This window comes from Lepisma saccharinum, chromosome 23 (genome assembly GCF_977018435.1).
Source record: "Lepisma saccharinum chromosome 23, izLepSacc3.1, whole genome shotgun sequence".
Lineage (NCBI taxonomy): Eukaryota > Metazoa > Arthropoda > Insecta > Zygentoma > Lepismatidae > Lepisma > Lepisma saccharinum.
The window spans coordinates 64,596,885-64,618,068 of NC_139251.1; the positions used below are offsets into that span (position 1 = coordinate 64,596,885).

General features: G+C 43.6%; 1 protein-coding gene across 1 annotated transcript in view; it reads right to left on the bottom strand.

The window, feature by feature from the left end:
- LOC146005392 (BPTI/Kunitz domain-containing protein-like) overlaps window positions 1-21,184 on the bottom strand; it is a 53,518-nt gene that overhangs the window by 19,368 nt on the left and 12,966 nt on the right. The window contains exon 2 of the mRNA XM_083144625.1: window positions 9,002-9,089. Within this exon, the coding sequence (XP_083000751.1) occupies window positions 9,002-9,089 (88 nt within the window). The remainder of the gene's footprint in view (window positions 1-9,001; window positions 9,090-21,184) is intronic.

Sequence of the window (21,184 nt, forward strand, 5' to 3'; positions counted from 1 at the left end):
ATCTTGAAGGGTAGCTTGTTGATGATGTCGTTTACGAGACCTCGACCTTCGGCCACGTTCCAAAATTTCGGAGGTAGGGTGTTGATGATTTTGATGAGGTACCCTATGCCTTTGTCGTCATTCACAATAAAGTTGGCAAGCTTGGAGCTAACCATGTCCACAATTCCTACCTTCTCGTTGCGAAAGTTGCTGTTGCCTGCATTCTCCTCTCCTGCAATAACCAACAACCTGTCTATGAGCTTGCGCACGTCGTCAACCCACACAAACTCTTTGGGCAGGTTGTTGTAGAGTTTGACGCCGCTGCCTGTTTTGACCTGGTTCCATATCGGCTTGATGAGGTTCTTGTATTTTTCGCCGCTGCTAGATTTGACGCGATTCTGCGTAGCGTCGTTGTTTTGGTACAAGGCATCCGTCATGATCAAAATTTCCTTGTAACTTTGGTAATCTTCGTCTGTGTAATCTCTTGGCTGCTTTTTTGGTGATGAGTTCCCACAGTCCAACCGTGCCGGGATACCTGTTCCAGCTGTTTTTCTCACCCAAATTGACTTTCACGTTGTCACCCTCGAACGTGACTTTCGATTTTCCGATTTTCCAAACCACGCCCTCGTTGAGTTCCAACGTTGGGTACAATCCGAAAACCTCGTCTTTCTCGAACTAAACTCAACGGTCTGTTGATCAATCAATTTTCGGAACGTTGCTCTTCTTGTTGGAACAGTGACGATTTCGGATTCGCGACGATCGACATGACGAGGAAACCCAACGACGGAAAATACAGAAACAAAATTAACGACTTTCTAAACGTTGCAACGTTGCGAGAAACGTTTCTCGCAACGTTGCAACGTTTAGAAAGTCGTTAATTTTGTTTCTGTATTTTCCGTCGTTGGGTTTCCTCGTCATGTCGATCGTCGCGAATCCGAAATCGTCACTGTTCCAACAAGAAGAGCAACGTTCCGAAAATTGATTGATCAACAGACCGTTGAGTTTAGTTCGAGAAAGACGAGGTTTTCGGATTGTACCCAACGTTGGAACTCAACGAGGGCGTGGTTTGGAAAATCGGAAAATCGAAAGTCACGTTCGAGGGTGACAACGTGAAAGTCAATTTGGGTGAGAAAAACAGCTGGAACAGGTATCCCGGCACGGTTGGACTGTGGGAACTCATCACCAAAAAAGCAGCCAAGAGATTACACAGACGAAGATTACCAAAGTTACAAGGAAATTTTGATCATGACGGATGCCTTGTACCAAAACAACGACGCTACGCAGAATCGCGTCAAATCTAGCAGCGGCGAAAAATACAAGAACCTCATCAAGCCGATATGGAACCAGGTCAAAACAGGCAGCGGCGTCAAACTCTACAACAACCTGCCCAAAGAGTTTGTGTGGGTTGACGACGTGCGCAAGCTCATAGACAGGTTGTTGGTTATTGCAGGAGAGGAGAATGCAGGCAACAGCAACTTTCGCAACGAGAAGGTAGGAATTGTGGACATGGTTAGCTCCAAGCTTGCCAACTTTATTGTGAATGACGACAAAGGCATAGGGTACCTCATCAAAATCATCAACACCCTACCTCCGAAATTTTGGAACGTGGCCGAAGGTCGAGGTCTCGTAAACGACATCATCAACAAGCTACCCTTCAAGATGCACTTGCCAGGTTACCAGTACCGCGGTCCCAGTACCAAACTCGAACAGCGACTAAAGAGAGGCGACAAGGGTGTGAATCCCCTGGATGCTGCATGCAAGAATCACGATATTGCCTACAATACCAATACCGATCTCGATGTGCGTCATGATGCTGACAGAAAGTTAGAGCACGCAGCTTTCGGGAGACTCGTCAGCAGAGACGTCTCGCTGGGCGAACGGGTCGCCGCATTAGGTACGACCATCGCCATGAACACAAAACAAAAAAAATTGGGGGTGGGGTCTATAAATAACAACCTACCCAAACTGCTCTGTAAAAAATAATCAAGATATGATCACCAAATCCTCTGACGGCATCCCAGGGAGTCACAAGCAGACAGGTATTATCGTTACGTTCAAACCAAACTCTAAATTCATGGAGCCAATTATCTACACACCCTCCCCACCGATATACTTTCCTGTATCTCGTAATCGCATAGACAACATAGAATTAGCAGTGACAAACAAGAAGAGAGAGGTGGTTGATTTTGCAGGAGCCGCGACCACTGCCGTCGTGGAGATTAACATATAATAAATAGCCATCATGGAACAAATCGAAAGTTACGAGTTGCAGTCCTTCCCTCCCAACCGTCGCACGTTTGCCAACCTTAACGAAGCGAATCGAGAGATAGAATACGATGTGGACGTCGGGGATGGATTCATTCACCCTCACAGAGCTGATTTGTACGTCAAGTTTGATGTAGTGAAGAGAGACAACGGCGAAGCATTTCTTGCCAACGCAAACCTAAGACTCGTAGATAATTTTGTGCCGTACCTATTCTCGCAGGTGGAAGTTAGAAAGCATGGCACCGTCATCGATAGGGTTGACTACCCCGGGATTACCTCGACTGCCGTGGGAACACTGAAACTCTCCAAGACCGATGCAGCATACTACCAGGCAGGGGGATTCGAAGCAGGTACAAAAATCAAAACTCAAAATCACACAGTACTGTTTCCCATGCGTCTGCTGGCCGGTTTCTTCTCGGACTACAAGGAGATCATGTGGAAGGGTGGTTTGCGTGTTACTTTTCGCAGAGCTGCCAACGACAACGACGCACTGATGCGATACAGCACTTTGGGCCCTGACGGGACTACCTTGCTTCCCAACACACTACCCGACGCTGCCAAGTGTATTGTAAGGTCCATGGAGCTGCGCGTGCCAGTGGTAGAATACGAATCAAACTATGCTCTCAAGTACAAAGCCAACATCCTGAAGAATCCTCAAGTGTCCATTCAGTTTTATGGCTACCAGTGTGTGCAAAAACCTGCTTCCGGCAATCATTTCGAATTTGACGTAACCACGCAATTCAACAACATTCGGTACGACATGCCCGAGTTTGCAGCCGTACTCTTCCAGACAGGAAGAGGTAACAATCAGGAGAAAAATTCAAGCCAGTTCGACAACTGCAAGATTAAGAACATTTACCTCAAAAATGGCAGGAACGAAGTTTTCCCACGTGAGAACTACAACCTAAACATCGCAGAAGAGGACTACCTGAAACTGTACGAGGCGTACACAGCTTACAAACGAGTGACTTCCGGTAACGTGGACGTGTACTACAATCCAAACGAGTTCATAGCTCGCAGACCCATGTTCCTCATCAACACATCTAAAAGAAAGCAGGTGGTTGTTAACGATCGCACCAACATCAAGATTGTGTGCGAGTTCCACGATGCCTTGCCTGCCGACACTCTGTGTAGCGTCATCCTCATCGCAGAGAAAACTTTTGTGTATGATGCCAGGAACGAGCGAGTAACCGAACAGTTTTAAGAAAAAAAATATACTAACCAAAAATCCTTTGTTAACCTGCAACGCTGTGTCCAGGATGTACTGCAAGAAGTGGAGGTTGATAATAAAACATCTTCTTACAATATATATACACACTGCCTGTCAACACCTTGTTTTGTGGTCAATCTAAAAATATAATAAAATTAAATCATGCTTGAGCGCGCAATATTGATACGGCCTAGTGAGTTGGCAACATTAGTAGACCCAAATGGAGAATTCTGCGACCGAAAATGAGGCTCGGTGAGGCTCGCCTTAATAGTTTGCTCTTGTAAGGCATAAGCTGTTTCCCAAACCCCTACAAAACTGTTACATTAAAATTTGGCCCCGTCGGTATTGTAGTGATTGTGATTACTCGTTATTAATTAGAACAAATTAAAAATTGTAATTTTAGAAACATTGCATTATTTGAAGATGACAGTTATGTAAAAAGAAACTGTGATAGAATAAAGAAAGTGACACAAATTACTTGCGGAGTGGTTATCCCAGTGCGTTATGACGCCAGGGCTCCCGGGTTCGAATCCTGGTCTGAGCATGGGTGTTTTTGTGAGTGTCCCTTCATCATTGTCATTCATACTCATCATTGCGATGAAGGTAAAGAAGATTTTTTTTTGTTTATTGTTTGTTACTTTGATCAGGCTGAGATTTATGGGCCGGTGCTGACAACATCAAGAACTCACTCCCATATATGCACAGCTTCAGTTAGTCTATAATCTTTAGCCCAAGTCATGTCAGATGGTTAGCTATACTTTTTATACTTCCACATTCCTAATATCTATTTTCTTCAATTTATGGCTGATTTCAAAGTAATTTTTCTCCATTGAAAGCTGGGAGCTGCAACCCTCCAAATCCTCCTAAATCCTGATGAACTCTTGATCATATACACATACCTCATAATTGTGAGTAGTATCCCATAAAACTTACTAAGCCTGTTGATTGCTTCTAATCATAGCAGTGTTCATTAGATTGCATTTTAAAAAAGAGTTCTGAGAGTTCCTTTCCAATGACAAAATTAAGGACGTAGAAAGAAAAGCTTAAATTAATTTAATTCAACAAGAATCTTCGTAAACTTACTTATTAGAGAAAAGTTTCGCCAAATGACAGCAAAGCTTATTATGGGATGAATTGAAACTTGTGAATTTTCTAGTATCTACAATATTCACAAGTAAAATATACATGGAGTGAGGACCAGCTTATACTTACAGAACCGTTTACATTTCCCTAATTGTATATATGTATTGAATTTGATGGGGTGGGCAATCGAGTGGGCACAGGAATTTTTGGGTGGGCGCTTGCCCACCCGTGCCCACCCCTGTCGCCGTCCCTGCTGAAGGTCCAGGTTTATCAAGAACTGTGCTCCTTTTGGTTGTTGAATGTGCAGTAGACCTAGTTGCTGACGGACGCGGTTAGGAGTTTAGCTTTTCTATCGATGGTCCGTGTTCTTGTAGGCTTCTTTCTAACGTTTGTTGTCGGAAGTTTTAGGATACTACGTACTGGGGACAACGAGGTTCTGCCTTGTGGAGTTGGCTCTGGATCCGGCTGCTCGGGTGTCCTAACTGCTGCCTGTGGATTAGGATGCTCAGTCAGTAGAGATGCAGCAAGTTTTTCTTTGGGAATAACACGTCGGTCAAGTGGAATGATTCCACACGACTTGAAAGCATCTTTTATGTTTTGTGCTGAGAATGCTTTCACAAACGGCATCTTGAAAATGCTGTGAAAATTCCGTTTGTTTTGCTATTCTGTTGGGTTTTCACCATATAACCATTCAACTCTTCTCGCCAAGCTGCCTTCAGTGACTTGTACTCACCAACATCCAGGGGCTGCAGTACGTGTGTATTGTGAGCCGGGAATGTCAAAACATGGACCTCATTTTGGTGCGCAAGCTCTAGAACTTCCGGAGAAATGTGTGCTCCATGAGAATCCATAAGCAACATAACGGGTCTTGCGGGATTGGTTTCAAGGAAAAACTTAAATCACTCGCGAAAGAGTTCCTTTGTAATCCAACCCCTCTGGGATAAACGCACCTGGGTATTTCGTAGGCAGTCGCTCTTGTAGTCGACATGCCAACAAGAACCTTTGAATATTATAAAAGGGGGTATCCAAGTTCCATTAGCACAAACACAACCTACTAAAGTCATAGTTTCCCCCCGTTCTCCATGGCTACGTCAGTACACAAACTTCTTCCTTATTCCTGTAACAACCATGTTAGGCTTCACGACGTACATCAAGCCAGATTCATCCACGTTCCACACGTGGTCCTCTAACTTGCTGTCGACAGATAACCCGAGTTTTCTGATTGCATCGGTAAGCTTATCAAAATAATTGTTGATCATGACAGGATTAGCCGTGGAAGCACTGTACGCTGACAAGTTTTCAGGAACACGCAAACTTAACCACCAGTTCTTGCTCGCACACTTTTTTGCCTGTTAAAAAATTGTCCACCATCAGACGCTTCTGGCACTTCGAATCCAATTAACCTCACTTGCTTTACGGTCAGTTCAAACCCAAGTTCTTGCATGTGAATGACGTAAATTAAAACCTTACGTTCCAACTCAATGTCCAAGGCCAATGGTCGACCTAATTTCTTCAACGCTACAGATGCATTCAAATCTTCCTTTTCTGTTAGAAACCTTTTTAAAGAACTCCATGGTACTCCTTTTTCCTTGGCAGCATCGTTAATACTTACATGAGTTTCCCGAACCATTCTTGCTGCTTCTATCATTCAATTATGGCTATATGTACGGTAGATTCTGTTTTCCTTTTGTGGAATGGTATTTTTGGTTCTATTATTCATATTATGCTCCTGAAAATAAAGAAAGAACTCAGCTAGTACCCATAAGAGAAATCTTTAAGTTTAGTGTTCGTATTAAGCACCTGGAAATGAGGCCAGCTCTGTCATTAAACCTAAAATAACAGAATCACAAATTATCTTTTAGGTTTCCTGTTCGTTAGTCCACCTGAAAAAACACAAATATCCAAACTCAAGTCATTGACTGATGCTACTGAAAATAGCAAATTAATTTTTAAATTGAATGTTCATATTGCCCACGTGCAAACCGGAAACACACCAAGTTGGTGATACAATCTTAAGTCATACACCTAAGTTGGTGATACAATCTTGAGTGATACACCTAAATTGGTGATATTCTGTACGACACTGTAGTCACCAAAAAAGGTTAATTGTATGCATGGCCTAACATTTTAATGTACTTGGAACGAGAAGAAATATATTTAATGCATTCTTTAATTCCTCGAAAGAAGGTCTGCCTGATAACGTTATACATGTGTTGAGAAAAGCTTACTTTTGTACTAGATTGCTAAGACTCTACAACGCATAATTATAAAGAATGCTAACAAATACACTTATCACACTCTTTTCTCATGTCTTCAGAATAGAATATACTCTACCGATGTATTTTGTAATAATATACGCTTCTGAAATAATATAAAAGGTAATGTTACTTACCAATCTCGTTCCTGAATTCGACACGAGATCTTCTTACTTCTTCTACAACTCGCTGACTGAAAGAAAAGGCGGTTCCACGTGCAGCGTATGAAACTAGGGTGACTGAGCCATCTAATAGATAAATCGGAAGTTATTCGAATCACCGTTACGTTGTTGAGAGAAGAAGAAAAAAACTATCACCATTTAAGTATATCACCAAATTAGGTCCCTTTACCCTACTATAATACATTTTATATTCCTCGTTAGGAAACATTAACTCCAATTTTAATATATGGATATATGTTTCTTATTAGTACTTTTCATTTTTATTTATATGTATTTTAATATTTTATATTATATGTAAAAAATATTCTTCTATATTCTTATAGTATATATATCTCTTAAATTCAATTAAACCAAAATATGGTTGATTTGTTGTTTTAAGTCCACTTTATGCACAGTAAGGCTAATTGGGACTGGACCTACAGTTTAAAGTGGGATCCGAACCACTTGTGCCTCCACCGGGTATCGAACCCGGGACCCCTTGATTACAAGGCGACGACGCTACCACTGCGCCATCGGGGAGGCCTTAAACCAAAATATCATCAAGAAAACTTTAATTTAATATCTAGTCATATATACGGTGACGACGCCAAGGAGGGGACTGGAGGGCAAAGGCCGCCCGGTTAGTGGCCTGCCCCTCTCGCCGCCACGCCCCCAGCAAAGAAGGAATACTTGATAAATACTGTTTTTTAAGCATTTTTTCTATCTTTTTAGGATCGCTGTTTGTCAGGGGGATTTACCACTAGGCTATCCTAGGACATAGTTAAGGGTCCGCACAAAAATGAGATCCTTAATGCGCAGAAGCGACATTAAAATCCCTTAGCCGACCCCCGTGGCGCTATGACGCCATGGGTCTCGGATTCGAATCCCTGATGTTTGTGAGGGTCCATTCATCAATTTCATCATGTTATCACTCATCCTCATCTTCGCAAATTAGCCAAAAGTGGCACAAAAAGCGAAGTAAAATAAAGCAGATCAATAAATCATTAGAATCCCTTAATATTCTATGACAACATGTCAAGTACATTTAACTGCTTATTTCTTGAAAGAAGGGGGAAGGAAGAAGATTCTAGCGTTTAAATAACTTCTTACATCAATACCAAAACGGAGACGAAGTTTCATGCATAATTTTTAATCAGATTTGTCTATATTTTAAAGTTTGCAAGTGCTATTAATACAGAGGATGCAATTAGTGGAAATGAAGTACCGTGCTATCAAATATCCATACATATATTACAAATATCCTGACAATACACAATCTCGAATTCTACACTCTATTTCCTCTCTCTAAGTGATTGTTTTTGTATTAATGGAACACAAACTGTGAATATCAAGAAATTTCCAACACTTATAGCCCATAAAATATCGAGAATAACCATTTTTAAACACTATAATTTGGAATTTCTCAACTGTTCGAGTTCTCGAATTGGGAAATCATTTGCCGAAGTCTGTATCGGGACGAAAATGTTTCTTTGTACCGACTTTTCAGGACTCCATACACCCACAGTGATATAGCAGGCAGCGTCTATTTGTGTTTTGTCGGTTTCCAATTTTCACGCCTGGAAACCAGGTTTGTTAAAGACCCAGAAACAGGACAGGAAACTTTCTCTCGCACAATTTAGGTTTCTGAACCGTATTTATATTGATCCGGAAAGAATGTTCCTGGGCCGTATTGAAATACTTTACTGATAGAAAGGCTGTTTCCGGTCCAGAATTTATTTACGTTTGGTGATTTTTTCTTCTGGATCGCATTTGAATTTTTTTAAGATTCCTGGAGCTTTAACAGCCCTGCAGGCAGCTTGAAACCAATAATTTCAACACTCTTGATGTAATTATTGGTGGGATGTCTGTCAAAGATTTTTTTAGCTCTGATCACATTTTCCGCCCTACTTCCACGCACTCTTTATTATCTTTCCTGTATGACGCAATGATAACTTAGTTTAGCTACACGTTGTGGGCCTACGAACCGAAAGTTGTGCTAAAACTATGACGCCTGCGAGAACACTGGTGGATATCATCTGTACACTTACATTTTCTGAACCCGAAGCCAGGTTGCATTGGAGCCGGACTGTCATAAAGCGTTTCCCCTCCTGGATGCCGTCTTGCTATCACTGTGACCTGCAATGAGATTCATATATACGAGAGTACACGAAATGAAGCAACTAGATTGGAATTTGCTTTCGCCAGACATGAGAGAAAAGTAAACCAAGAATCGCTATACTGCTCGCAATTCCAGCTGGCGGCTGGAAAACATAGATCAGCGATCAGTTGAATTCTCTTCGACTGATATCGGGCATCTTCGTGTCACAAGGCACCGAGAGTTGCCAGCGGGACGAAACAAATGAGCGGCGGATAAACGGCATGTTGCCAAACGTACTGTAAAACGGGAGAGAGAGTTGACCAACGCCGTTACTGGATAAAAGTTGTACAATAGTTAACAAAGCAGGGGAAATTAGTACACAAAACACCCAAACACTACAAACTAGGAGTAGTCCAATCAGCCCGGTTCTGAAACCTCATTTGGGGCTCGGTGGGGCTTGCCTTAATGGATTTGTCTCGTAAGGCAAGAGCCCCCTGGTCTGGCAGTGTTGCCAGCTGCTTACTCGAAAAAATCACCAAGGTTTTTTTTTTGGGTCTAACCTAGCCTAAAGCAAGGAGCTGGCAATCTTGCTTGAGGCTTCTTAATGGTTTGCTCTTGTAAGGCATAAGCCTTATTTTCTCGCAGTGTTGCCAACACCTTACTCGAAAAAAATCACCAAGGTTTTTTTCTTGACCTAACCTAACCTAAAGCAAGAAGCTGGCAACCTTGCTTGAGGCTTGCCTTACAGTGCATAAAGCAAGGTTGCCAACCTACTGGTACTTTTGCCATGGCTTTTTACAAAAAAAAGAGAGAGGAGAGAGAGAGGAGAGAGAGGGAAGAGTTAAACAGCCGACAGCCTACCTACAGCTTTTTTTTGTCTAACCTAACCTAAAGCAAGGGGCTGGCAATTTTGCTTGAGGTTTGCTTTACAGTGCATAAAGCAATTTTTGCCAACCTACATATACTAAACAAGGAAAGCGGGCACTGCCGTAAAAGAGAGAGATGGATGGATGGGAACACTACACGGGTTCAACGTCATCAAATAAAAATCGCCTTAATGGTTTTTTCTTGTAAGGCATGATCTCTATTTTCTCGCAGTGTTACCAACTCCTACCTACACTTTTTTTTAGTTGGCAAGGGCTAGAGAGAGAGAAAAACTTATAGCTGGGAACAGTAATGAGCGAATGTGCCATATCGTAATTTTCCAACTCCCGGGGGGCCAATGTTTGTATATCGTGACCTTTGTAAACCTCTCTCTCTCGGGGGAACGATGTGCCGCGCACACACACACACACACGCACACACACACACACACGCGCGCATATGTATTGTAACACAAACAAACAAACAAAATAATAATTGTTGTTTTTAGGATGCCTGGCCCCTATAACCTCGCCAGGGTGCGTGGTGCCCAACCAAAAATATAAAAGTTTTCTAATGGCTGCGGTTATAGATTACCGCACCTCTGTAGAGTTTCACGTGTTTTTTTTTTCCCCCAAACTTCCATGAAACCCTACAGAGGACCTCCGTAATGCATGCAACGTGTACTAACGACTCTAGTGTTATTTGATGTTGTGATATTTTTGGATATAGAGTTTTATTGTGAGATATAGATAAAAATAATTATGTTTATTATAATATTTTCTTGATGAAGATGGAGAATATGTGCGTGTTACAAATAAAGTTGCATGCTTTTTTTCTAGTGTGTGTGTATGTGTTTTTGATGTTCGACAGCATCTGAAACGATAAAAAAAGAAATTTTATTGTTAATTTTCACGTGTAAAAACAACAACAAATTTTTTTGTGCAAATTTTCTGATTGTCTCGTGCTATAGTGCAAAAAAGATATTGTAACTGATAACTAATGAAATTGACATTTGTAACTGATCTGAACTAGTGAAATTCGTATTGTGCCATTGTAACTGATTGTGCTAGTGCAGAAAATTTCTTATTGTGCAAGAAAAGATGTTAAAAAACTTGTTAAAACTGCTCTGTGACCCTCTCGTTCTTCACGTCGTAGGCGAAGGACTTCTCTGCAATCAGGATGACACTGCATAGGGTATCCTCGGGCAAGGCATCGTGGAACTCGCAGACGACCTTGATGTTGGTTCGATCGTTGACCACAACCTTCTTTCTCTTAGATGTGTTGATGACGGTCATGGGTCTCCGTGCTTTGAACTCGCTGGGCGTGTAGTACATGTCCACGCTTCCCTCGGTCACGCGTTTGTAAGCCGAGAACGCTTCGTAAAGTTTGAGGTAATCGTTTTTGGTCACGTCGAGGTTGTAATTCTCGCGCGGGAACACTTCGTTGCGTCCATTCTTCAGATAAACGTTCTTGATCTTGCAGTCGTCGAACTTGCTGGAATCTTTTTCCTGATTCTTGTCCCTCCCGGTCTGAAAAAGCACTACGACGAAATCTGGCATGTCGAACTGTATGTTGTTGAACTGCGTCGTCACGTCGAATTCCATGTGACTTCCCGACGCCATCTTCTGCACGCACTGGTAACCGTGAAAGTGAATCGGCACCTGCGGATTTTTCAAGATCTCCGCTTTGTACTTGAGGGCGTAGTTCGTTTCGTATTCCACCACCGGCATTCTCAATTCCATGCTCCGGATGACGCATTTCGCTGCTTCGGGTAAAGTGTTGGCTATCGGCGTGGTGCCGTCCGGACCCAAAGTAGCGTATCGCATCAGTGCGTCGTTGTCGTTGGCCGCTCTTCGAAACGTGATCCTCAGTCCTCCCTTCCACATGATCTCCTTGTAGTCCGAGAAGAAACCAGGCAGCAGACGCATGGGAAAGAGCACCGTGTGACTTCTCGTCGATATTTTGGTCCCGGCTTCGAATCCCCCGGCCTGGTAGTACGCTGCGTCCGTTTTGGATAATTTCAACGTTCCCACCGCCGTCGACGTGATGCCTGGATAATCTATTCTGTCGATGACGGTGTTGTGTTTCCTCACCTCCACCTGCGAGAACAGGTGAGGCACGAAGTTGTCCACGAGTATCAAGTTTGCTGCTGCGGGAAACGCGTCTCCGCTTTCCTTCTTCACCACGTCGAATTGAAGGTAGAGGTCCGCTCTGTGAGGATGAATGAACCCGTCGCCTACGTCCACGTCGTATTCGATCTCCCTGTTCGCTTCGTTCAGATTGGCGAACGTGCGACGGTTGGGAGGGAAAGATTGCAATTCGTAACTTTCGATTTGCTCCATTTTACATGTATGGTTATTTATTATACGTTGATCTCCACGATGGCCGTCGTAGTGGCACCTGCGAAATCCACCACGTCTCCTTTCTCGTTCGTCACCACCAACTCTATGTCGTCTATGCGGTTGCGACATACTGGAAAATAGATCGGCGAAGAGGGTGTGTAGATGATCGGTTCCATGAACTCGGAACTTGGTTTGAAAGTGGCTATGATTCCCGTCTGCTTGTGACTTCCTAACAATCCGTCCGAAGATTTCGTGATCATACCTTCGGCCACGTTACAGTGTACGTTCAGAGTCTCTATGGCCAAGAATTTAGGAATGTTGGTTGCTACGTGCTTGATGCCAGCTTCGAGTTTGGTGTCGTTCTCGAAACCTAAAAGTTCTCCCATGGTGCCCAGGTCCACGGTCTCCGTCGCGGATAGGATTTCCACTCTGTGCGTGACCGAATTTTGAGAAAGGTATGTGCCTTTGGGTAATTGAGCTTGCAAAGTGGAAAGATTGTATTGTCCTGGCGTGACGACGATGTGTTCGCTTCCGACGCTAATTTTGTTGTTGTGATGCGTAACATTAGGTATGAGGTACATGCTGTAGAATGCACGCAGAGCCACGGATTTAGGATAGACGATGTCGTCGTGCAGCGTGAGTTTCAAGATTGAAGATTCGCTCGTGAGATGGAACACGCCCATCCTAGTGATGCTGTTTGAGGTTCCACAATGCTTTCTGGAAATCCTCGATCGTAGGGTTATTTATTTTAGAGAGAAACGCGAGCACGGAGAGGCAGAGATGACCGCAGTTCACGTCTCCGAAATCTTGAATGCGTTCGTCGTTGTAGTATATGGAGGTTTTGTTCGTTTTCAGATAATGGACTAAATTTGTAGGTGGAACACCTCCGAAAGAATCGAAAACGAATGCTTTATCATCGTTTTTGTGGTAACATATCCAATGCGTGCCTGGATTTTCTTGACCGTCCAAGTTGACTACTCCGCATTCTCTTCCTTTAACGCTTGAAGGTAACGAGTCGGACATGAAAACTCCTCTGAAGTGTTTGATTTGTAACGGTCCGATCAGAGATTCAATGTCTCGGTTGGTGAGTGCTTCTGTTTCTTTTTTTTAAACTTTTTCATCACGCCCTTCCCTTTCTTCTCCATGGCCAGGTTGTGACGTTTCTGTTCTTCCAACTCGGCCTTGTTCTTCTTCGAGTCGATGACGGTTTTCGCGATGGCGGCACTTCCGCCGGCCAAACTTCCAACGGCCCCCAATGCTGCCAGGATGGCCGGGATGCTGAATATGAAACCTCCGATCTTTTGCTGTTTCCGCGAACGCTGCAATCTTTTCAATTGAGGTGTGCTGAGCAGCAATTTCATTCCGTGTCCTTTCGACAAGCAAGAACGTTTCTTCTCGCGTTGTTTCTTGGTGAGTAACCCATCGAGGGTACCTAGATTTTTTAGATTCGAATATGGTATCTGGTACACGACACCCTTGGGCTTCATGTTGATGCTCTATGTGTTATTTTCACGGTATGTTATTTATATATATATTCTGAGATTTTTTCTTGTGTAGTTTTTTACGGTATGTTATTTATATATTTTCAAGGCCTCGCAGTCGTTACACAAATTCTATTACGTGCTTTGTTTTCTTGCCAAGAAGTTCCTTTGTCCCCTTGTACACAATTCGAGTTTTGTTCTCGATTAAAATAGATAGCTTCTCGTCAGATAACATGTTAGCGTATCGATCTGGTAAAAATAGACTGTATTGTGCGTTGAGCAACAGGCGTACCTTGGGACCATACTGGGTAGAAACGATTGAACCGGAAGTTATCGTGTAAGGTTTGTCGACTTCCAATTCCTGAATTTTTACATACTCGACTGACAAATTTAGCATTTGTTTTAATGCTTGGAGATCACTTATTTTTTCAGTCGTCATATCAAAAAAAATTTGAAAGTGTTAGAGAGAAATTTAATTGTTTTTTCACGATGTGTGTTATTTATATATACCGAAGATTATTTATTTATATATCAAGTTTTTTTTGACACGTATATATATTATTATTTTTTTTAACAGAGGAAGAAAGTCCGTGCTTCGGAAAACGCGATGATGTGCGTAATGATATCTTCCGTCTCCTGCATAGACTTGTATCAATCTACTGTGTACCATCTTCTTCCCTGCCTTGCCTCCTCCAGTTCGTCCAACCTATCGTTTAATTTCTCCCCTGCAGCCGAAAGCAGAATGTTGAGATCACCGCACCTCAGGCCGCTGATCTCCCGAAGACGGTCCTTGAGAACTATTTCACACGGAATTCGAAATGCCGGCGTCGTTCTTGCTATGATCACAAGTTTATTAACATCTCCGTTAACTACCTTTTTGAATATTTTAGATAGTAGTTCGTGCGGCAAATCAGTTATGCGAGACATGTTGTTATTATTATTATTTTTTACGGTATGTTATTTATATACCCCACCCCAATTTTTGTTTCGTGTTCATGGCGATGGTGGTGCCTAGTGCGGCGACCCGTTCACCCAACGATGCGTCTCTGCTCACGAACCTTTCGAAAGCTGCGTGCTCTAACTTTCTGTCTGCTTCGTGACGTGCATCCAGATCCGTCTGCGTGGTGTTGTAGGCGATGTCGTGATCTTTGCATGCGGCATCCAACGGATTCACACCCTTGTCTCCTCTCTCCAATCTTTTCTCGAGTTTGGTACCCGGTCCGCAGTACTGGTAGCCAGGTAAATGCATCTCAAAAGGTAACTTGTTGATGATGTCGTTCACGAGTCCCTTTCCTTCGGCCACTTTCCAGAATTTCGGAGGCAGCGTGTTGATGATTTTGATCAGGTAACCTATGCCCTTGTCGTCGTTCACGATGAAGTTGGAAAGTTTCGTGCTGATCATGTCCACGATGCCAACCTTCTCGTTGTAGAAATTACGGTTGCCTGCATTCTCTTCGCCGGCTATCACCAACAATCGGTCCACGAGCTTCCTCACGTCGTCCACCCAAACGAATTCTTTGGGTAACGTGTTGTAGCGTTTGACGCCGCTGCCTGTTTTGACCTGGTTCCAAATCGGTTTGATGAGATTCCTGTACTTCTCGCCGCTGCTCGATTTCACCCTATTCTGCGAGGCGTCGTTGTTCTGGTACAAGGCATCCGTCATGATCAGAATTTCCTTGTAACTTTGGTAATCTTCGTCGGTGTAATCTTTCGGCTGCTTTTTGGCAACGAGTTCCCACAGTCCCACCGTACCCGGATACCTGTTCCAACTATCCTTGTCGCCTAAATTAACTTTAATGTCGTTGCCTTCGAAGGTCACCTTCGATTTCCCAATCTTCCACACCACACCGCCACCTTCGCTGGTTTCCATGCTGGGATACAATCCGAACACTTCATCCTTGTCGAATTTCCCCGTGCTCAGGTAGTCTCGTGCCAAAGGTCCCAACTCGATCTTATCCGAAGACGACGTGCTACCTATGGCTCGACGTCGTGCCGGTGCATCCTTCAGTTCGAACGGCGTCGAAGGAATGCTCGAAATAGGCGTGGGTACGGCGTAACTTTTAGCTGCGAGCGGTACGAGTTCATTAATCAAATTTTTATTTTGTTCCGTGACACTTTTAATTTCTTTACCTAGACTGCTGATGGCATCGATCACAGGTTGATCCTGACGTTTCTTCTCTTCGTAGAATCCGCGATTCTCGGATTTCCAACCTTTGAAGCGTTTCGCGAGGTAATCGCGAAGCTTGAGATTTTCGTCTTCGATTTTTCGTTTCGTCATGACGTTATTTATACACGTCGTTTCTCACAACGTTGCAACGTTTAGAAAGTCGTTGATTTTGTTTCTGTATTTTCCATCGTTGGGTTTCCTCGTCATGTCGATCGTCGCGAATCCGAAATCGTCACCGTTCCAGCAAGTAGAGCAGCAGCGTTCCGAAAATTGATTGTAGTTCATGTCTCCGCCTACGTAGTCATCGTACGCATGCTTGAGGTTGGTGTGATCTTGACGAAACAAACATATGAAATTAGCGTTGTCGCGCACTAACTGTTTTGGAATTTTGGAAAACGTTTGAGCTAGGTAAAAACAATCCATTCCTTTGTGACGACCTTGCGTGAAAAAGTTGCGAACTTCATTTTGATTTTCCAGGATGGCGTCGTCGAACACAACAACTGAATTTTCACGACAATCGTCGAGTGGTTTTATTTCCGAGGCAAACGTTGCAATGTCCAGACCATCGTACAGTTTCATCAGTTGCTGGTATTTGGATTGCTCCAAACTTTTCGAGAACACGTACAGGTGCCTGTTCTTCCAATTTAACCAATTCGGTGCGAGGAGAAAATTGTCCACGAGCAGTGTCGTTTTCCCACACCCCGAAGGACCTACGATCAGACAGCGGATGCTGTCGGGAAGCAACTTGCCGTTCTTTTTTTTTCTCGTTTGACTTTCCGGATCCGGTAGACGCTTCACCACGTTCCACGTACTCACAAGATCACTTCGTTTGCGTCGATCCAACTGTTTTCCGGAAGTCCCAGCCATTTGACAAACAGTTTGTCACCTTTCCTACGCAATACTTTCTCGATGAGGTACGTGTCGGGGTGTTTCGTTTTAGAGAGTTCCTCTTCGTAAAATCTTCCTTTCAAAATCTCGCCGCTACTATCTTTTATTATATACGTGTGTCGGTTTCCGGGTAGAACTCGAACCACCGTAAAAAGTTCCGTGCTCCAATTTTTTGTGAATCCCTTCTCGAAGGTGCGTTTGAATTTGCTGATCCTCACCTGGTCTCCAATTTTGTATTTAGCTTTTTTTGTCGTGGGTGTGTACTTTGGACAGTAAACGGTAGAAATTAAACGCTGCTCGTCAGACTTGGTAACGTCGGCTGGCTTCATGCCTATCGTTCTGTGTACCGTATCATTATAGGTGTCGACGAGTTCCGACAGGATGTCGACCCATTTGTAATTTCCCCGAAGCGTGAATCGTTTCCACATGTGTGTTTTCAAGGTTCGATTAAATCTTTCCACGATGCTGGCTTTGATGTGACTGAAGCTCGAATAATGTCGAATCTTGTGTTTTTGAATAAACTTTTGGAATACAGCGTTATAAAATTCTTTACCGTTGTCCGTTTGCAGAAACCGTGGTCGTCTGCCACCGCTTTCGCGAAAAATTAATTTGAATGCTTCCGTGACGCACGTTCCCGTTTTCGCCTTCAAAGGTAGAGCCCATGCGAATTTCGAAAACGTGTCTATGACAGTGAGAAGGCACTTGTTGCCGTTGTTCAATTTATGCACGTTTTTCAAATTGCCGCTACTCATCTCCACGAGGTCACTTTGCCAGAGGTCGTCGATGCCCTTGGTTACCACAGCCAAACGTTCGTAGTTACGGCGTGCAGGTTTATGCAATTCTTCGACGATGGCTTGCCTACACATTTTTTAGAGATTACGTTTCAAGAGAAGCACAAGCGTGATGGGATTCAAAGAGGGTGGCACTTCGCTCGTGTTTTGAATGATCAGCTTATCGCCGGCACTCACGTCGAAAACGGTAAGATCTTCGTCTTCGTGTATTTCATATATGTTGCGCGTTTCGTTCCAACGTGCCAGAGGAATATTTCCTGCTTTCTGGACACCACGATTCGATATCAAAGTCATGGTGGGAACGCTAGCTTTTCTACCGTGAGACCAGTACGAAAATTCGTTTATCTGAATCGTGCCATCGAGGAGAAACTTGTAGTACGGATGATAAGGATGCAACATGTACAGTTTGTTACCTTCGACGAACGTGGAGATTCTCTGTTGATTGGGAACGCTGTTGATTTCGATGGCTTGCAGAAAATGCAGTTTAGCGAATTTAGTGTCGACGCCGAGCAGATTACTGTGAACTTGTCCGAGTTTATTTTCGATGGGCAGCAAATGCTCGACTATGGTATCCGTTACGGCAGAAAACGACGGTTTGATTTTCACTTCCACGTTCAACTGCTTGTAGTTTTCGTTGAGTTCTTGCAACTTGGCACCGAAAGAGGCCAGCGTCGATTCCTGCGTGGATTCCAGCACTCCGACTTGATCTCTGATGTTGACGACGATGTTCTGAAGGTTCTCGACTTGATTCAATTTCGAGCTCTTCTCGGTAAGATCGTTCACGATGCTTCGCATCTCTGTAAACTGCGTGTGAAGGTCGGCGACGCTCTGCGAAGTGGGCAGCGTCGACACCAGCGAACTAATTTCGTCTCGAATCTGTTCCACGTTCGCCGTTTCCGTTTCCAATCGTTTCAGCATACGTGATATGTTCCTTTTCAAAGCATGTAATTCTTTGGAGGTGGGGAGATTGGCCACTTTACTCTCGAGATCGCTCAACGAACTTTTGATGTCGCTCGAATCGGATAGTGCCGTCACCGCCGTTTTCAATTTTTCCAAATCTTCGTTCGAAGGCACGCTCGTCCGTAACGATTCCAAGTCACCCTGTATGTTGTCCAGTACGTGATGAAAATGAGCGAGATTCGTTTCGACGTTCAAATTTTCTAAATATTCGATCTTCTGCTGAACCGTGCTCAACGTGTCTTGAATGCTCGTCAACGCTCTCGCTTCAGCGTGAATATTTTTAATTTCTTCGTTGGTCAATTCCAAGGACGCCTGAAGCGTAGCGATGGTGGTTTGAATGTGTTCGAAATCTTGATAGGCCTCCAATTGAATTTTTATGTTCGCGACGCTTTTACCGATGACCTGCAGTTCGTCCGACGATGGTAGGTTCGTCATTGTATCTTCCAAAGTCTGCAACTTGGATTTAATTTCTTCCAACGTGTGGTGAATTCTTCTTGTAATTTGGAAACGACGACATGCAAGCGTTCTGCGTCTATATCGTTCACGACGGTTTGAAGTTCAGAGAAATTCTTTTCTATTGCGGAAGTTCGTTCTTCGATTTCGAGTTTCAATTTTTCCAAATCTTCATTTTTCGATTGAAATTGCTGTAATTTGACCAAATCATTTTGAAGCGAATCCACGCTCAACTGTATATTTTGAACGCTGTCGTAAGAAGGTACGTCGACATAATTTTTTATCAGCGTTTTCAGTTCGGAATCGATTTTCAGAATGGGGTCGAGACATTGCGTTTGGAGCGTAGCGATTTCCGACTCTAAACTTTTGTTTAAGGTTTCCTGCAAAGCGATCAAATCGGTCCTCAACTTCTTAACTCGAATGTCCAACATGAGAATCTCTTCTGCGTGGTCTACACGCTTGGTGTTGCCGAAAATGTCGTTAGGCATTTTTGGTTAACGGTTATTTATAATAGGATAGACGATTCGTAATTCTACGAAGAGAGGAATAAGTTTGTCGTAATCTCCGAGAAGTTCCATGTAAAGATAATCTCCTGCAGACACATCGTACGTAATGTTAGAAAGCATCTTGTCGTGCTTGATTCGAAAAATGTTCTTGCCGGTAGAAATTTTGATTTCGCCTGCGTTTTCCGGATTCACGGTGATTTGAAGTTTCCCGTCGATCGGAATTTCGTAGAAATGTAAATTGTTATTAAAAACATAAAACATCTTGCCCACATCGTCATTCAGTTTCGTCCAAATGCTGTTGAGGTGAATGATCAACAGACCGTTGAGTTTAGATAACACGGAAGGTAAGACTTCATGATCTGGTATGGTTTCCATAATGATCTGTTTTTTGAAACCGAACAAATTCATAGGCATGCTGGTTATTTAAGAATACAGTCAAAGTTTTTTGTAATGACAGTCAATGTTTTTTTTTTGTAATAACTAACAACATGATTTTTTTTTTTTTTTTTGTTTTTTTTATGAATCTTCTGTTGAAGATGGGCATATGTTGCAGGTTTTGCTTTCTGCTAAGCGATAGTGCCCCCACGGCAATGTGTGAATACCACACTCGAGGACGCACCTCTTGTCGTCGTTGGGATCCAGCGCAATTTTTCTAATTTTGTTTGTGGTGATGATATGGTCGACGCTCTGGATGCGCTGTTCTTCTCTTAGAACCGACGACCTGGTCTTGAGGCAATCGACAAAGTCCTCGAATGCGAGATGCTCCCGAACCACCTGTCTGCCGACACCCTTGGCCTTCTTGGTAACGCTGCCCTCGGCTTTGATGGCATAGGCCTTGGCGCGAAGACCTGCAAACTCGAGAATTACATCACCGTCCTTCTCGTCTTTGAGTTTGCCAGGTATTTTTTTGTTTCGGGGCAGGATGCCGTACTGGTTCGGCTGGGGATAGCCCGAGGTGTCGAAGAGGTTAACCAAAGCTGGTGCCGTGACTATATCCCTGTATGCATCGGCTGAGTGGACGTGGTACACCAAGCTGTCCGTGTCCGTGTAGAGAAGTGAGATGTTGTGGCTATAATGTGGACGTAATATGTCGTAGTACGTCTCGAACATGTGCAGCTTGCTCAGGTCTAATACTGAGGCACCAACATAAATTGGCTTGTCGAGCCTCACCTCACTCTTCCTCATATGCACCAGAGCAAGCTGCTCATTATAAATGGTCCTCGATTTGAATAACGGGTTTGCTACGAGCCTGCGACATTGTGCTTTCCTCGTTACCAATTTTATGTCCATGCGATTCCGTACATTCTCCATAGTTTTGCCAAACACCGCATTATTCATTAACTTGAAGAAATCGCGATCGAAATCAGAAGTGGCGACTGTGCGATGTTCGGTGTTGAGCTCGATGTATGGCTTCAACCATGGAGAATGCTCGAACTTGAGGATGTGGTGAACTGCGTGGACGGTAACCCCTTGCTTCATCAACCACCGGAGGTTTTGGTAGTGCAGGACATAACGCTCTTTGGACTCGAAATCCATGACGAGCTTCTTCTGGTTGGAATTGGGTGGACACTTGAACTCGGGTGCAGGGGGGAGATCGCTGAACAAATCCTGCAGCTTCTCGGAGAACTCAAGGTCCACCTCGGCGAAGAACCCATGTTTCGAATCGTCGAAGCTTTCGATG